We start from the raw sequence: 17,961 nt of genomic DNA on the forward strand, positions 1-17,961 counted from the left end.
TTTTTGGCGCTCCAGTTCCTCCCCGGGCAAGGCTGCAGCGGAAGAGGACTACATGAGGCTGAATAGCATCTCTGTTAGGTTCCACTGCAGACGATTTGACATTGTGGGAAAGCTCATCTAGAGAAACCTGAATCTTCAGCCGAGCGGCAACACACTTGGTTGTGTCTTCTTAGCAGGTTTGTCCTAGTCCTCTAGAGGTCTTTGGAGCCAGTAATATACAGCAGGGGATACTTTATTCCTTCCATATAGACCTGAAATACCTGTTTATAATAGTGTTGTACAGTCCACATTTTACTGCTGTGCTTCAATATTTAAAATATGTGAGAAACACAATAAAAAGTTAGTATTTTACCCATTATTTAAAATCTCTTGGGTATTTATGCCATCTCATGGGAGTGGGAGGAACCTGAATCTCAACCATGCAAAAATAGCACTCTAATTTTTAATCTGCTATGTCTGATCTGTTGAAATGCTTTGCTTTCTTCACTTTGTAGGCTCTTTGTCCTTTAAGAGATGTGCCTTCACACAGTAGCCATGGTGATCCGTTGTCATATTATCAGACAGGAGATCTTATACAAGGTACTTTCTGCTTTCTTTATGAATGCTCGATGACACCCTCTCCTCCACCCCAGTGTGCTATCGTCCTTGTACTTGTGATTTTGTAGAATAAACTGTATCTTCATCCTAATCTTTTGAATCTGTAATTGTTTGTCTTGAGATGTAGATTCTTAATACTTTAATGGCTCTTCTTGGTTTATTATACAGCTGTAATAAAGGACATTGATCGATACCATGAGAAGATTACGGTGTCCCTGCAGAGCTCTGCACTTCCTTCCCATCTGTCTTCTATGAAGCTGGGAGTTATTCCAGCTGAAGATCTGCCTGTATATTACAAGTAAGATAATTATGATCCTCCGCCTATATACAGGCCTATTAATTTTTAAATGCATCATGTGTGTAAGTGTGAAAGCTGTATGTATATATATATATATATATATATATATATATATATATATATATATATATATATATATATATATTGCAGCATTCAATAAAGAAAGGTTTGGATAATGCACATCAAAGATTGGAAACAGATTTTTATTTGAATAAATGTGATGCTCTACACTGTAGACTGTATGGATATTGTAGTGGAGAATGTTCAATCTTTAACTTGTGTTGGTAGGGAAAATTCCTTACTTGGGGAATTCTATCCCCTTACATATGTGCAATGAATGGACATTTAGAAATTCATGAAAGGACCCAGAAGCTATTGATTAGGCTGTCTTTTGGGCTCTTTACAGCGAGTAGCTTAGGCATACTGCACCTGGAACAAACTCATCCTCCTGTGCTCTTGTAGAGACCTCTCCACCCTGACACTCCTTTGGAATGGCTCATGCACTCCTTTGGCATGGCTCCTGCACTGCTTTGTGTGCTATATAAATATATAGAATAAATACTTGTACCGGAGACCCAAATAATGTTCATGAGAGTGCTATGAAGTGTAATTAATCTTTTCCTGAGAGTTCCGACCACAAACAAGCCTTCAACTGAGCTTCAACAGTCATAATCTGTAGTTGAGTTGGATCCAAAATGAAGGATAATGAAAAGCAAAGATTTACTATATAAAACTTGTGCTAAGAATAGAGTGGCCGCCACCTATTGTGGTCCTGGTCCCTCCTTTAGAGTCCAGCCTTGTTGTGTGACCAAAATGTAATGTCAAAGGTTTGTGAATAAACATTACTAACAGCCGCTAATTCAATAGAACACAAGCAAGTTATTGAATCTTCCCAAAATGCTGATAACGGGTGCGAAGGACCTTAGCCTGATACTATTGTATGTTTACTCGCCCATAATTGCATAGTATTTCCAGGACGCTAGTGTCTGCAGCTTGCTTGACCATTTCCAAACAGTGACAAACAGGAGCCCTGTCTTAGGCCAGATGCCAAATGATTTTGCCCCCTGTCCTCTCTCTCCTTAAAATTCAGTGTGTCACCTGGAATGCACTCTGGAAAGATAATTTTGACTTAAAGAGCCTTTTAGAGTCTAATCAAACCGTATTAATATGGCCTAATCATTTCATTAGCATTTGGGAGTCAGCAGCAAAAGGGGAAAGCAGTCACACTTGTAGATTCTAAGGAAAGTTAAGGGACATGGTTAAATACAGGGTTTGGGAATTCTGTGTGTGGACTTTTGCATGGTTTATCATATGCTGATTCAGATTAGTATTTTTGTGCATTATGAAAATATTAAACCTATGATCTGGGCAGAAATTTCCCATGCTTAAACAACCACAGTCTAGGCTCTCTATGGTTGACAGCTGTAGATCAAATGGAAGAAATGAAATAACTACAGGACAAGAAATGGCTGTTAGTGATAGGGTTTCTGGTTGGCTAGGGTATACACCTAAGTCAGGCATCCCCCACCATTCTAGTCAAGGCTGGGGGGGGGGTTACACACCCAAGATAACCCCTGCTCACCCCCTTGGTATCTTGGCAGGAGCAGTCAGGCTTATCCCAGAGGCAATGTGTAAAGTGTTTGCACAATACACACAACGCACGGGACACAATGAATACACTGCAAAGGAAACACAACAACAAGTTATATAAAAAATGAACTGTATTGCATGAAACCTCATTAGACCAAACATGACATGTATCAGTAATGCCCTGCTACACCAGCAGTTGTCAGGGGGTATGACGATTGAAAGAGCTTGTGGCTGGGCTTGGTGGGCAGAAATCAGTGCCCTGGACTTTAGGGACCTGACCTCTTGAGCTGCATGACATAGGAGACTCACTCTGTCACGGAGGGAAGCCCAGGATCTCTTAGGCAGCGCAGAGGTCCTCCCTCACCATCCTGCCTCGGTGCTGCGGCATCCCTGTGAACGCAAAGGGGATGGTCTTGAGCTGCAAGAAGCGCAGTTCAGTGCTGATGATGTTAGGGGTCAGTGAGGCAGCATTCCACATGCACTGAACAGACAAGGAATTAAGGGCCAGATGTAGCAAAGGTTTTTACCCATTCTGTGTCTATGGGAAAAGTGTTCGTACATATGGCCCTAAGTGCTCACCACACGCGATTTTCACAGAGGATTTCTGAGAGCTTAGGCCTAAAAAGAAGTGCTTCAGCTGCACTATGATTGCAGGAACCAAGGAGGAGGCCACAGCGCTCCCCCATGCTGGATTACTTGGGAGATCCTTCAAGACCACGAAGAGGCGTGCAAGCCAGCACAATAGAGCAAGGGCTATTTGGCGGTTCCTCCTGGCCACACTGCAGTGTCTTAAATGGGACAGAGTCAGGGAGCAGAGCAACAAGCAGAACAGCAATCAGAACAGCAATCCAGGGAGTCCTTTATGCCACCCAGCAGTAGCAGGTAGTAGGGCAGCCACAGAAGAGCAGTCCCATTGAGTCCTTTGTGCAGTCCAGCAGTACTTCTGTTAGAGGTTCAGTCCCAGTCCCAAAAGTGCTCTCACAATGTGGTGGACAGCCCTCTGTACTTATACTCATTTTGCGCAGCCTCCACAAAAAGGAGGGGGCGAGGGGGTCTAACCAGCAGTAACCGGTTCCAGGAATGTCCCCTCTCTCATCCAGCACTAGCTCCAATCATCTTTGGGGGTGTTGTGTAGCCTCTCATTATCCTAATGAGGCGGTTAGGGTTGGGCGGCAGAATCGCCTGAATTGTGGGGAACTGAGTCCAAATTCACACCATGTGACAACTGTTGGCCTAATCCGGGTTTCCGGCTAACTAGCAGCGCCTCCCCCTCACCCAAAAGCATAGGTGATTTTTGGTGGATGACAAGATTGGCTTCTCAGGGGAAGTCATGGTGCATCAGATCTCATCCTTTCTCTCAGTTACATTAGTCTCACACATGCAAAGAAAACAGAGGCCGAGAATGATTCAATAGGGTTTATTGAATTAACTGCATCTTAGATAAAATGGCATGAATTGCAATAACTAGGATGATAAAACACTTTAAAAGCAAAATGGTAACAAAAAGAGTGAAACACAAGAAAAGTCCCACCATACTCTCACTATGCATAATATGTGGTTCCTACCTAAGCTATGTGAGAGCACAGCGACGTAATCCGTAATCCACCCTTCATGTTCTCCCCCCCAGGGAAGACATCATCCCCCATACCTGAGCAAGGAAGCCTGTTGTCTAGAACAACACCATCCCCATGTAGGCCAGGGGGTCCAATAGTCTAAGCAAGCATCTGTAGCGAAGGCAATCGGGAATCGGCATGCAATTGTGGTTATCTGGCCGGAATTTCCCTCTAACGTGTATGGGACAGAGAATTGTTTTTATTAAAAACATTTTTTTTAAAAGCTGATGTTTCGAGAAAATGTCCCCACGTAAGAATGTGTATGTTTCTGTGAAAGCTGGAGACACGCGTATCACTTTGCCGGCATCTCTATCTCGCTGCAGCCTTGAGGAAAGCACAAAGTGAAAATAATGTTTTGCTAAACACGCAATGCTTTCCTAGGCGATGGAACAACCAGATAAAGAAAATAAAAAGCACTGCAAGTGTGGCCAATACTAGAATAATAAAAATGAAGCTGAATAACCTATAACTGGGCTAAAGTGCACAAATGGCAAGCCCAGTTACTAAAATAACATGTCTAAAACATGGCTAAAATAGCTATACAAGGGGGTAAATGAGTCCTTTGTGTGAGGCCAGGGCACAGCCTTTACAAATGCAGGTTTGCCCCACCTCTCCTTCTCCCAGCCCATGAAGACCATTCAGTATGCAGATGCACTCTTGTGACACCTCCACCCTTCCTGTGTTCAGGCCCTCTGAAATGTATGCACAAAGCCCAGGTGTCGCTCTGCCCCAGTCGTGGATTGGAGGCAAGCTGCAAAACACCAGTCATAAGCACAGAGAAATGCTCACTTTCTAAAAGTGGCATTTCCATATGGTAATAAAAAATCGACCTACACCAGTTAGCAGCATTTCTCATTACCATTCCAACCATACCAAACATGCCCATGCCACCCCTCATAGATCAGACAATACCACTTAGACATATGTTAGGGCAGTTCCAATGCAGTCCTATGAGAGAGGCAGCAGCACAAACCCAATAGGCTGTTTGTCACTACTAGGAGATGTAGTATATAAAGAGATACGTCCTACCTTTTACATACACAGCACACTGCACATATGGCAAGCTAGGGCCTACCCTAGGGGTGACTTGTATGTAGTAAAAGGGGAGTTCCAGGCCTGGCATGTAAATTTAGATGCCAGGTCCCTGTGGCAGTAAACTACGCATGCAGGCTTTGTGGTAGCAGGCCTGACACAGGTTTGAAAGGCTACTTCTGTGGGTGGCGCAAGCAGCGCTGCAGGCCCACTAGAAGCATTTAATGTACAGGCCATGGGTATAGGTATACCACTGTTCAAGGGACTTACAGGTAAATTGAAATGTGCCAATCATATCGAGTTTAGAAGGGAGTGCACATTCACTTTAGCACTGATCAGCAATGGTAAAGTCCCCAGAGTCCTAAAGTCAACAGAAAGGGTCAGAAAAAATAGGAGGAAGAAGGCAAGAAGTTTGGGAATGACACCTTTGGGGCTAAAAAAATAAACAAGCATTTGCAATGCAACGGGTCTCGCGTTTGCTCGTGTTAGAGCTGATAGTGGTGTAAACTCCTAACCCGACTTTTCACTGGTAATGAAACCTATCGGCAAAAGTGCATTTATGTACGGAACCCGAAAAAGTGCAATTAACTGTGTAACAGGGCCGATATTATGTAAAGCGCTCGACTTCTGCCAAGCGAGATCGCACTGGGAAAATAGAGAAAAAGTAGTCCACGAGCCGGACAGAAAACAGTGAGCCTCGCATGTTTTCTGTACTTGGTCGATGCGCTTGAGGAGGGCTATCCACCGGAAAAGGCATGACATGTGCATGCCTTCCACTAATGAAATCAAGCACATTCTAACAGGCAAGCCCAAAATCCAATAACAGACACTGACATGAAGTGGACAGGGCTCCAAGCCCTTTTTAATTAGTAAAGCGTCTCGCTTAGCGAAACGCATGCGCAAGCCCATGCGACGCAGGCTCGACCCTAAAAAGGGCCAGGTGCAACAGCGGGTTTAGCACTCACTAACCTATGACTTGAAAATACAGTACATCAATGATAGTGCTACACTCCTCAAATAAATCCACAAAAACTGGATGCAGGTAGGGCTTATGTCCCAAATGCTTACTGTTAATCGTGCAATATTTAGTAGCAAGCTGTAGGGATGGTGGTTAATGTACTGATGATGGAGACAGTGTTGAGTTGCTCTACAGTGGTCCAAGCTCCCATTGACATGAATGCAGTGTTCTCATTGTAGTTGTCTCTCTGCACTAGAAGTTGGCTTCATTGAAATCAGAACTTCATGTTTTGAAAAGGACGTTAGAAGCAAGAAAATAATATTTGTATTGTATTTATTTCTTTAAGGCAAAGCATTGCTCTCTCCAGTAGTGCTTCACAGGAGTACGAGAAGTTTTTACACCAATCCCTAGGATTCGCCAATCCATCAACGGTGGAATTCCTTCCGGGAAAGCTGGGCATCAGTGAATCGAGCCCGCCATCTTTAATGAGAGGGCTGCAAAGGTGATGTCCGTCGGCTGATTCATATTTAATGCCTTTGATTACTGGAGAAATTAAGACAGCTTGCAAAATTGCTCTACTTGTTCTATTTTGCTACAGCTCTAATAGGTATTGGTACTTCTTAAGTGTATCGCATTATATGTTGCATTATGTATCGTTACAATTTATCATACATATAATATCAAAACCACTTACAAATCATAGTGTGTGAACTTATGGTGGCTACTACCAGTAGTTTTGTAGGAGCCCTTAGGCCTGCTGTTCTCCCAAACAGCCAGGAAGTAGTTGTTGGGCTTCCTATAAGAGCAAGAGCAGTACGGACCCTACTGACACTCTCCTGGTATGTACCAGTTATCAAGGTTGATAAACAAGAGAAAAATATATGGATGTAGCACACCGAAACCGCACAGTGAGGCAGCATGGTGTGAATGAATCAGTGCTAGGTCTATCTGATAGATGCAGGTTGAGACCTGCTAAAGTGCACTCAAGGTGCACACAACTGAACCTTTCCCCTTAAATAATCTGTAGTAGATGTGTAGTTAAGCTTTCTGTACCTTACCAGAAATATGGCGAAGAAGACTACAAAACCACCACAGTTCTCAGCTGTAAAGCATTTTAAACAAAATGCTATTCTCTTAGACTGCATAGTGCATACGAAAGTTGATTCTAATGGTCTAATAAGCACATTTGGTTTGGTTTGAAATAGACTTCCAGTGACTCCCTGACTCACGTACTTTGGCAGCTTATTTGGAAGTCTGACATTCGTTGCGTACCACCAGACCACGATTCCACTGAATCCTTGCCTGCCAAAGGCAGTATTCGTATTTCTGAAAACGAGTGCCATGACAACGCTGCATTTAATTTACCTCTCCTTGTAATTTACAGTGTATTTGTAATTTTATGACTGCATGACGATGATTGCTTAGTGGCACATCCTATGGTCGAGATAGTAGTCCTGTGTATATTTGTTTATGGTGATATGCCAATGGTAAAGGATATGTGGTTCATTATGCAACGTTTTGTCAGCTGCAATGGAATTACCTGTTTATTGAGCGATGTTATGAGAAAAACAGCAGGCCCTACTTAGTTCTTGTGGAGAGCATATGTGAAAGGTAGGCTTTTTGCGAGTGGATTAGTACTACTTTGTATAAAGGTCCTTATAGTCTCTCGTAGGTTTCTAAAATAGGCAAGGGATCTGTTAGTTATCTCTCTGACAAAACCCCAGCAGTAGATTGTGTGTATTGTAAAAATCCTAATTATCTCCTCTTAAAAGGTGTTCTTGGTTTTCATGCCAACTGTAAATGTATCATATTTATTTTCTTACTGTGTACTTGATGGTTACTTGGTAGAAAAGCTTTTGCTCAATATAGTAGGCCTGAGATGGTTATTGTGATGAGTGAATGATTAAAAACTACAGGCCTGATTTTTTTCATTAGGAAAAATTGTCAGATCCCCTATGTCCAGTCAGACTTATTACGACAATTTACGAAAACTGCAGTAGTAGGCCCAAGTTATTTATTGTGAAAATGATATATTAAATCCAGTAGGCTTTTTAAGATGGATGGATTCTCCACTGTTTTAGTACTTTAATAGAGACTTTTTATTACATGAACTACATGGACTCTTACAGGCCACACTAGAGAGCAATGATGTATCCCCTGGTTTGTCTAACCCAAGGGGTAAAATATTTGCACTGTGGTACTCCTCACAAGTCCCTCTTAAGAGGGCCTGTCCGGTATAGTGGTATTCCCGTCCCTCATAATAATAATTAAAACAAATCAATACAAATGCATTCATAGAGGGACTTTGGGTGAGCCCTCTTCAACCTGTCCAAGTGACATTCACATTCTGCTTCTATCATGACCGCATACTGTATTGGACAATGATTTTGCCCTCATGCCCTTTGACTAAAGGCATTTTGTCTGTTCACACATGCACTGCTCTCAGAAAATGAGTGCACTTCCATGCCTGGGCTGGTGGCCAGCCTTTCAGTTTTCAATTGTTTTTTTATTTTATAGTTCCTCTTTCATTTCTTTCCTAACCCCACCGGTCCAGGGCTCCCCCTCCCCAGACCAATCCCCTTACCTCCATCCCACCCCCGCTTTGTTTAAGGGCATGATGCAGACCCAAAGGCCGTCCTTCCAGGCCGAAAATGTGCCCTCATTTCATCTGCTGGGTGTCGTATCCTCTGCAGCCATTATTTGTGAACGAGGCTGCGGTCTTCGAAAGGTATTATCCAAAGTTCATCATTCATTTAACTTCATGTGATTGCCCCCATGTGAGAAGCATTATGTTGGCCACCAGTACAGGAGTGATACGGTATACACCTTAACTTTCATTGGATATACTTCAACCCTGATAGGCTGTGGAAAATGGGGAATTTCTCAGATACTGAGTATAAACATGAAATTGATTTGGTTTGGATTTTCTTCCATCCAGTCTGGACATGCCCTGTCATTGCCAATTATGTGCCGAGAAGACATCGCACTTTGGCCGACGTAGTACAAATATTTGATGTCATGGACCCAAAGGTGACAGTTCTAGGGTGGGGAAGTGGCGGGGGACGGGGCTGGGCTAACTCCCGGAGTCAGAAGTTATTTGCTGACATTGGCTTCCTTGTGGCCACGCGAGACATTGCTGGTTATTGGAGATCTACTTATTTTCCACCCATAGCTATTTGGTTCCATGGCATAGATCATTGAAGCATTGCAGAGAAGGAGATCTACAAATTGAGATGATGTACAAGCAAACATCAGAGAATATGAGGCACTTAGGCTTCCAGAAATCCAGACATCTGAAAAGTCTGTTATGGCCTGTTCGTATGTGTGTCTTACTGATAGATAGATCTGTGATAGTGGTATTTCGCATTTCCAGAAAGTACCTCTCTGCTGTACTTAGGGCAACTGTTTTATGTCACGAATTGTTGTTGCAACAGTGAAACAATAAAAACATTTCTAAAAAAAAAATAGAAAAGTGAGTCAGAGTGTGGATTATTTGATGGTTGAATGTTCGGTCACTTGTGACTTTAGGTCCTGAATGTGTGCCTAAATTCATAATCTGCCAGACACCCTCGTTGAGTTAAAATCCAAGCTTATTGGAACTCCCAGTGATTGTTTAAAAGAGAAACCTGACCAAATATTACATCCAGAGAAGTGCAGCCTCATCTAATGTTTTTGTGTTTAAGTTCTTGCATCTTCACAGTACGTTTTAATTGCTTCAATTAACTTGTTTCTACTGCTGGCGCAAAATCTGCATTTGTCCACAGTGTGTACAGCCCAATTTCATATAATGAAGTTATTATACACACACATTTGAAGCTCAAACTGAGGGTTTTTCTTCTCCTGTATCTTTTTTTTTTTTGTGGGGGGTGGGGGTGGAGTACCATTTATTCTAAAACCTTTGTTGGGGTCAGAGAAGAAACAAAAATGCTGATCTGAAAGCTTTACTTGCTTAATTCATCTCTGCAATACGGTAGTCACATGAGTATGTTATAAATCATTGTTCTTCAGACCTTTTTCTTAGACCTATGACTCTTTCGCAGGAAAAACTTCTGTGAAGGAGACTACGCAACCACAATAAGGAAGAAACAGTCTGCTTCTTGGGCTTTAAAATGGTATGTACGCTTAGAATACATTTCTTTAGAAATCCTGGTATAGACTAATTTGTGCAAGGTTACAAGACAGTAGTTTTTGACAAGAACTAGCCGATACGTCAAAATAGGAAACACAGGTAATGAAAGCAATAGCTGTCCGCTCTGGTATCATTTAAAAAAAAAAAAAAAAGTTAATTGTATCATAATTTGTTTTTCAATGTTACCACATTGAACCCCAGTTGCTTTACTCCAAATCTCTGCATCCCGGTTCATAAGAAACATTAAGAATTTCCAGCCAGCGTTCAGTAGGCCTTTAAAAAAAAGAAAAGAAAAAAAAAACATTGTTCAGAAAACCGTCACATTTTGGTTCTGCATCTCTTTCTTAGATGGCTAAATCAGTGTTCCTGTTTTTCTGCTTTGGGTTGTTAAACATGCAAAATCTTAGGTGAGTGGAAAGACTGTCTCAGTAGTGTATTCATGAACTGCATTGAGACATCCTTCTAGGCTCTTAATTTAGTTCCAAAGTCCTTTGAAGGTGGAAGGTTTTTATGTTCTAGAAATTAATCTTGCTTTTAACTCTACGGGATATGTAGAAAATAAATAATCTATAATCACAGTGGGGACATTCTCTGTTATGTTTCTGAGCGTTTTGAATTAGTCTGAAGGTGTCTGTAATGTTGGACTCAAAATGTGCAGAATGGACATGGATTCTTGTTAAATACATATTGTGTTTATCCTTTGCGTTTTTGCTCCTATTTGTAGAAAGTAGAAGATTGTTCCAGCTCCAGAACACGCATCTTGTAGTGCAGGTCTCTTAAAATGTAGCAGAACCTCACCTATGCCTTAAACAGGTCTGCCCTTCTCATTTGAGTTTTATCTTGATAAATAGTGAAGTAGTGTCCTTTAGAGGCTTTCCATCATCATCAGCTCTGAATGATTGGAAATTATTGCTAAATCAGTCCCTGTAGAGTGTTGCGACCAATTGGGGTTGACCAATTGTTTAGTCTAAAAAAACGGCTTCCGTATTCCAGCAGGTTAACTGACCATGCAACGATTAGGACAACTTCTGATTCATGACGGCACCAACAAGAAAGCAATGCTTTGTGGCCAACTGAAAACCTACAGCTAATTTTGCTCCATTGATTTGCTTTTCCTGCTTTTAGCGTAAAGGTCGGTGTGGATTATTTCAAGGTGGGGCGCCACGTTGATGCAATGAATGAATATAACAAAGCGCTGGAGATTGATACCAAGAATGTTGAAGCTTTGGTAGCTCGTGGAGCACTGTAAGTACCTCTCAAATGTCTAATGCTGAAAACGTATGCTTTGCTCATTTTCTTGCCTACTCCTAATGCACTGACCTTCACTGTCTATCGCTTTACCAACAGTGTCTCATTGCTGTCTCTGCAACCACATTATGACACTTTGAATTAATTTATTGCATTTGCACACATTCACCACCTTAAGTATTTGTGGGAAGATTGATTGAATGTTTCTTGTTGAGTTACTTGATTCTGTTACCACATGGGGTTCGGGGGAATTGGAATGTTGTGCTGCTAACAAAAGAGTATATATTTAGACCATATTAATATGCTTGGTAAACTTCTCATGCCCGAACCATGATAACATACGGTTACCAGAGCGTGCAAAGAAAATCTCCCTTCTGTTCCACCTTTGCTGTTAAGTTTACAGCCTTTCTTGCCCAATCTGTGCAGTTACATAGTGCACCTGTTGACTTTTGGTGTGGCATTCTGATAGCTGCTCCCACCCCCTCAATCCTCCTTGTTACTGCAAAGTTTGAAAAAATGCACTATTCACACCCTCCATATATCACTATTTCGCTGTCCTTTGCCCACATTCAAAAATGGGCTGGTTAACCCACTAACCACCAATGGCCTTCCTCCATCATACACCTTAAGTTCAGCCCCCTGACCATAACCCAGTAATGTTGCCCCATGAGAGACAAGAAGCAGATTCACTGGGACCTGTTACTGTACTTCTGTGGTCTCCATAGTCTTCTGATTCTCACACCCCTATCTGCACTCCATATTTGCCCAGAATACTATAAATACGAAAATTAGGGAGACACTGCTTTTTGTGTGCCCAACCTCTTGATAGCAATGAATCCTGACTAGCCAGAGCCTGTAAGCTTTTAATAAAGATAACCTCTTCTCTTCAGCCATTCCATTCTGAAAGCATCTGAAATGATAGTGACCGGATTATTAATAAGTGATGCTGGTTGTCTGTTAGCCATTTTGCTAGCTTAATATGCGTAGCTATTTGGACACTTTTCACAAGAGTTTGTGACTTGCATTCAACTTGAGTACAGACATAAAAAAACTTTTGCAAGAGTAAAGTGTCAATTTTGAGTCCTAAAATCTGGCTGGCAGATTTATATTGGATAGGTTTTGACAATACTTCATGTATTCGAACTCTAGTCTAGTGAGCGTAGTAGAGAAACCTAGGACCAAAATTACGTTTTCCTTATTCATGGTGGAGGAATGACCATGAGATTCAGTCCTTCGCCTTTTCAGAATTCACTGAAACAGTGCTGTAGGCTGTTTTATTTTGTTGAGATTGGCCAAGGCCACCTGTTTTCACCTAAAGCAATGTCTGGTCCCACTCTGTGGTATAAAGCCGTTTTAGTCCAGCCCTATTAAGGATTTATTTTTGAGACTCTAGTGGCCAGGACCTTAGTCATAATTTTTGCCTCTATGTTGATTAGGGGAAACAGGCCTGGAAGAGGCATAGCAATTAATGATTTGATGGGTTTGGGGAATGACAACAATAGCGGTTTGACATACATCATAGGGCCATTCATTGTAGTGGAAGGCTTCTCTGAATCTTGCCTCTAGTGGCTGTACTAGTTTATTGGCATACTTTCTAAAGAATCATTTGGGAAAGCCATTTGGGCAAGAGGGTTTCCCAGCTGGCATGGTTTTTATTGCTTCCAATATTTTTTTCTTCAGACATTGGAAGTTCAAAAGCTTCTCTGTCCATCACCTAAAGTGTGGCTTCAGGCAGACCCTGTATTATTGGATTATCAGTTTGGCTTTGTCTTAGCGTGTTCTTAGATATAGTGTTATATAATAATTGTGGAGACCTCTGCAATGTCATCAATATTAACGAAGAAGCTCCCTTACTGGCTCATGTATTTTAGCAATTTCTCTGAGCTCTTCTCGTGATGGTCAGCCAATATATTAACTTTCCCATTATATCTCGCTTCTCGTAGTTGCTACCTATGACCTCTCAGCAATGTCTTAGCCTTTCTTTAAGGGACAGTCTCAACACCAACAATTGTCTCTTGACCTATCCATCTCTACTCGTACAATAATGATTTTCTAACTTAAGAACAAATGTGACGCTGTTTATTAAACTATTTGGCTCTGGATCACTCCTTTTAACCCCTTCAATGCCAGGCCTCTCCCCCCCCATCCTGTGCGGAGCATTTTTTTTAAATCTATTTGGGTAGTTCACGCTTAGGCCCCTATAACGTTTTGTTCACACAAGCTATCCCAGCCAAATTTGCATCCTTTTCTCCCCCCCCCCCCCCCCCCCCCCCCCCCCAACATCCCAGGGATCCTAAAGGCACCCAGAGTTTGTGGATTCCCCTGGAGGAGACAAAGAAAATAGCCAAAATACAGCTAAAATGTTGTAGTTTTTGGAAAATGGGGGAAAAAGGGCTGCAGACGAAAGCATGTGGTGTTTTCCCTGCAAATGGCATCAACAAAGGGTTTCCGGTGCTAAAATCATAGTCTTCCCAGCTTTCAAGAACTGGCAGACTTGAATCAGAAAACCACATTTTCAACACAATTTTGGCATATTACTGGGACATACCACATTTTTACCATTTTTTTTGCTTTCAGCTTTCTTCCAGTTAGTGACAGAAATGGGTGTGAAACCAATGGTGGATCCCAGACAGCTAAACATTTCTGAAAAGTAGCCAAAATTCTGAAATCAGCAAGGGATCATTTGTGTAGATCCTCCAAAGTTTTCCTACAGAAAATAACTGAATGAAAAACAAATATATTGAAATTGAGGTTAAAAAAACAGCCATTTCTGTCCACGTTTTACTCTAGAACTTTTTCCTGCTATGTTAGATTTTCAAAAGCAATATACAGTTACGTCTGCTGGACTCTTCTGATTGCGGGATATATAGGGCTTGTAGGTTCACCAAGAACCGTAGCTACCCAGAGCCAATAAATGAACTGCACCTTGCAAAGGGGTTTCATTGTATACCGGGTATACAGCAATTCATTTGGTAAAATATATAGTCAAAAATAGGTATCAAGGAAACCTTTGTACTTCCAAAATCTGCACAAGATAAGGTGTTGAGAAGCGTTGGTTATTTGCACATCTCTGAATTCAGGGGTCCTGATACGATCATGTGAATTACAGGACATTTCTCAAATACACTTCTTTCTTGCACACTGCCTTACATCTGGAAGTAAAAAACGTAGAGAAAGACCAGGGGCAATAACACTTGTTCTTCTAATCTGTGTTCCCCTAAGTCTCCCAATAAAAATGGTACCTCACTTGTGTGGGTGGGCCTAGTGCCAGCGACAGGAAACGCCCCAAAACAAAACATGGACACATCACATTTTCCCCAAAAAACTGACCTGTTTGTTTTGCAAAATGCCTAGCTGTGGATTAAGGCCTCTAGCTCAGCCTGCACATAGGGAAACCTAGCAAACATATACATTTTCTAAAACTAGACACTTAGGGGAATCCAGAATGGGGTGACGTGGGGTTCTCACCAGGTTCTGGCAACCAGAATCGTTTGCAAACCTCAAAATTCAGCAAAAAAATAAAAAACACTTTCCTCACATTTTGGTGCTACAAAGTGCTGGAATTTGAGGGGAGCCACAAACTTCCTTTCATTTAGCATTCCCCCAAGCCTCCTGATTAAAATGGTACCTGTGTGGGTAGGCCTAGTGCCTACACCAGGGAAGGGTCTAAAACACAACATGGTCACAACAAAATTATCTATTACAAAACTACCTGTTGTTTTTTCAAAGGGGGGCACCTGCGTTTTTGGTCCACGGCTTGGCAGCCATCTAGTGAAGCCTATCAAACCCAGACATATCTGAAAACTAGCCACCCGGTGGAGACCCCAACAGTTTCTTCCCCAGAATCCCTTGCAAACCTCAAATTTAGCTAAAAGAAATCACATTTCCTCACTTTAAAACTTGAAAGTTACTAAATGGAAGAGATGTACAGCCAACTTTTTATACCGAAAAATGGCGTAAGGTTCCAACCCTGATCAACTCTATCTACACCACGCATGTGCCTATTATAATCTAAAATGCACACAGGTTTGCACACTTCGGCAACCTGATCCCAAACAGTCACAGGTTGAGTACACTCATCATGGATGGTAGTCAACATGCACACATCCCTCCTGACTGTAAATTTCAGAGCTAGCTGCTCACCTTCACACAAGACACTGCACTGTCCCCGCTCAAGTTTGTTTTGCAGACAAGCTCCTTTGGATAGCCTTTCTGGTTATCCAGATTGTGCCACAAGCAAAAGTGTCCACTCTGAACAACTCCCTGAACAATTGCAATGCAGTGTAGAAGTTTCCTAGGTTCAAATGGTGACCTTTTGCTAACCAGTTGTCTACCAAGTTCCCACACAATTTTCTCACTAACCCCAAAAGTGGGCGGACAACCAAGGGGTCAAAACTGGGATCCCTACCAGTGTAGACCCGGAAATTATAAACATATCCTGTACTACTTTCAGACAGCATATATATCTTATTCCATACCGTGCCTTCTTGCTAGGAATGTACTGCCTAAAAAACAAACAGCCCTTGAACAGGATCAATGACTCTTCCACAGCTATTTCTTTCCATGGAACATAGACCTCTGAATACCGATCTACAAATAGCTCAAGGACAGGCCTAATCTTAAAAAGACGGTCAGAATCGGGGTGATCTTGTGGCAAGGCTAAGGCATTATCCACAAAATGCAGCATCCGAAGAAGAACCATATACCGATTTATGACTCATGGTTGCAGGAAATATAGCTGTTGCCATCAAGGGACTAGTAGACCAATACAAAGACAGGGATGACTTCTTATCAACCCCATCAAAAAAGTTAAACCCAAGAACTTTTTCAACTCTTCCAGATTTGTCGGAATTCACTGGGTAGCTCTAGTGTGTGGCCTGAGTCTAGCACTGTTGTCCCTCAAGTACTGCTCAGCATCCGAATTAGTCTGCTCAACAATCATTTTCAAAAATACATCATCCATAAACAACTGAAAGAAATTGATAGGCAAAAAGTTTTCCGCACTCAATCTACACTCCGGGAGACTAGTAAAGACAGGTAACTCAGTCTGCTCCATGCTTGGGGCAACGCAGAGGTCAGGTCTTCCAATGGGAAACCTTTCAGCCCCAGGCTGCTGCACGATTGGCACATCAGATTCCTCCTCTACAACAGGCAGTTCATCCGCACTTGGAGCGGCTTCATCATCAGATGATTCCTCTGAGACACAGAATCCACTGCCAGAATCTAGCACTTCCTCCTCTGCCTCAGATGCAGAGTCAGTCTCATAATCATGGCCAGAAGACGACTCAAAAAACATACCAACAACCTGCTGAGCGGTCACCCTGCGGCTAGCCATGATTCTTCCTACAAAAAGTAACTTGACGAGTGTGCTACCAACAACGAAGCACTGTGTAAAATAAGTAATAAATAAAGTGTGGCTTTATCACACAGAGTTATGTACTCAAAAACTTTACCCCTCACTTGCCTGAAAAAGCTAGACTCGCCAGCAACTACTCTGCACAGACACAGCAATCACTAGTGATATCCCACTAAACAGGGAAAAAGAAAAGAAAATTACACATAAGACAACACAAATATCGTGCACAAATCTAACGACAATTTCACACACAATCCAGCATTTAGTGCACCATTTACAAAAATCTCATTCATGCATGGCAACAATACTGATTTGGAGTAAATAGTTTTTTCTTACCCAAAACCTGCAACTACGCAAACTGCAGGTCAACCACTGCCAAAACCACAGGGAGTCACAGGGAGGGACACAAACGCTTTGAACTAGAACAAAAAGGAGAAATAAACTGTTATAATCACAAATTAAAATACTTTGTCAGTTGACAAATACCCCACCACCAAACATATAGACATTTTCCCTGGTGTCTAGTGGTTTCTGCCCCCCTTGGGGGCAGATGGAGCTAAAAATAATAGTCAGATGTCCCCCTTCAATGGAGCAGAAGTGGCAACAGTCGTGCTTCCAGCAAACAAAAAAAGCCTAGTTGGTTCCCCCCGCCAGATCAGCTGAAAAAATGTCTGAGCTAGCCTGAGGGGGGATGGAAAGGGGGGAGGAGGGGGGATTGAAAAGGGGGGGGGGGAACATTAAAAAATATATTGCCCCCAGGGCATCAACCCTTGTCCACGAGGTCGCTGCCCTAAACATAGATTTTTATGAATCATTGGTGCCTAGTTGGGGGGGGGGGCAAAACACAGACCGACTATGCCCCCCAGGAAGCGACTCTCGCCTAAGGGGTCGCTCCCCAAAATAAAGAAATAAAAATCCCTGGTGTCTAGTGGATGGATTCCTGCTCCACGATTGCAGGCTTCACCCATGATCGTGGAGCAGGAATCTATTCAAAACAGGCACAAGGGGAAAGGGCAAGCTTTTCTTTTCCCTCAGTGTCTATCGTTCTCCCACCCCCCAAAACACCCTGGAGAAGGACCCATCAGTTTGTGTCCCCTCCGCTCGCCACACTGGAAGCAAATGGCTTTCAGCGCATCCCCA

The 17,961-nt window shown here is 42.4% G+C and overlaps 1 protein-coding gene across 1 annotated transcript in view; it reads left to right on the forward strand.

The window, feature by feature from the left end:
• TTC14 (tetratricopeptide repeat domain 14) overlaps positions 1-17,961 on the forward strand; it is a 70,283-nt gene that overhangs the window by 36,556 nt on the left and 15,766 nt on the right. The window contains exons 4-8 of the mRNA XM_069213091.1: positions 495-579; positions 766-895; positions 6,435-6,590; positions 10,129-10,200; positions 11,343-11,462. Of these exons, the coding sequence (XP_069069192.1) occupies positions 495-579; positions 766-895; positions 6,435-6,590; positions 10,129-10,200; positions 11,343-11,462 (563 nt within the window). The remainder of the gene's footprint in view (positions 1-494; positions 580-765; positions 896-6,434; positions 6,591-10,128; positions 10,201-11,342; positions 11,463-17,961) is intronic.

This window comes from Pleurodeles waltl, chromosome 11, assembly GCF_031143425.1.
Source record: "Pleurodeles waltl isolate 20211129_DDA chromosome 11, aPleWal1.hap1.20221129, whole genome shotgun sequence".
NCBI lineage: Eukaryota > Metazoa > Chordata > Amphibia > Caudata > Salamandridae > Pleurodeles > Pleurodeles waltl.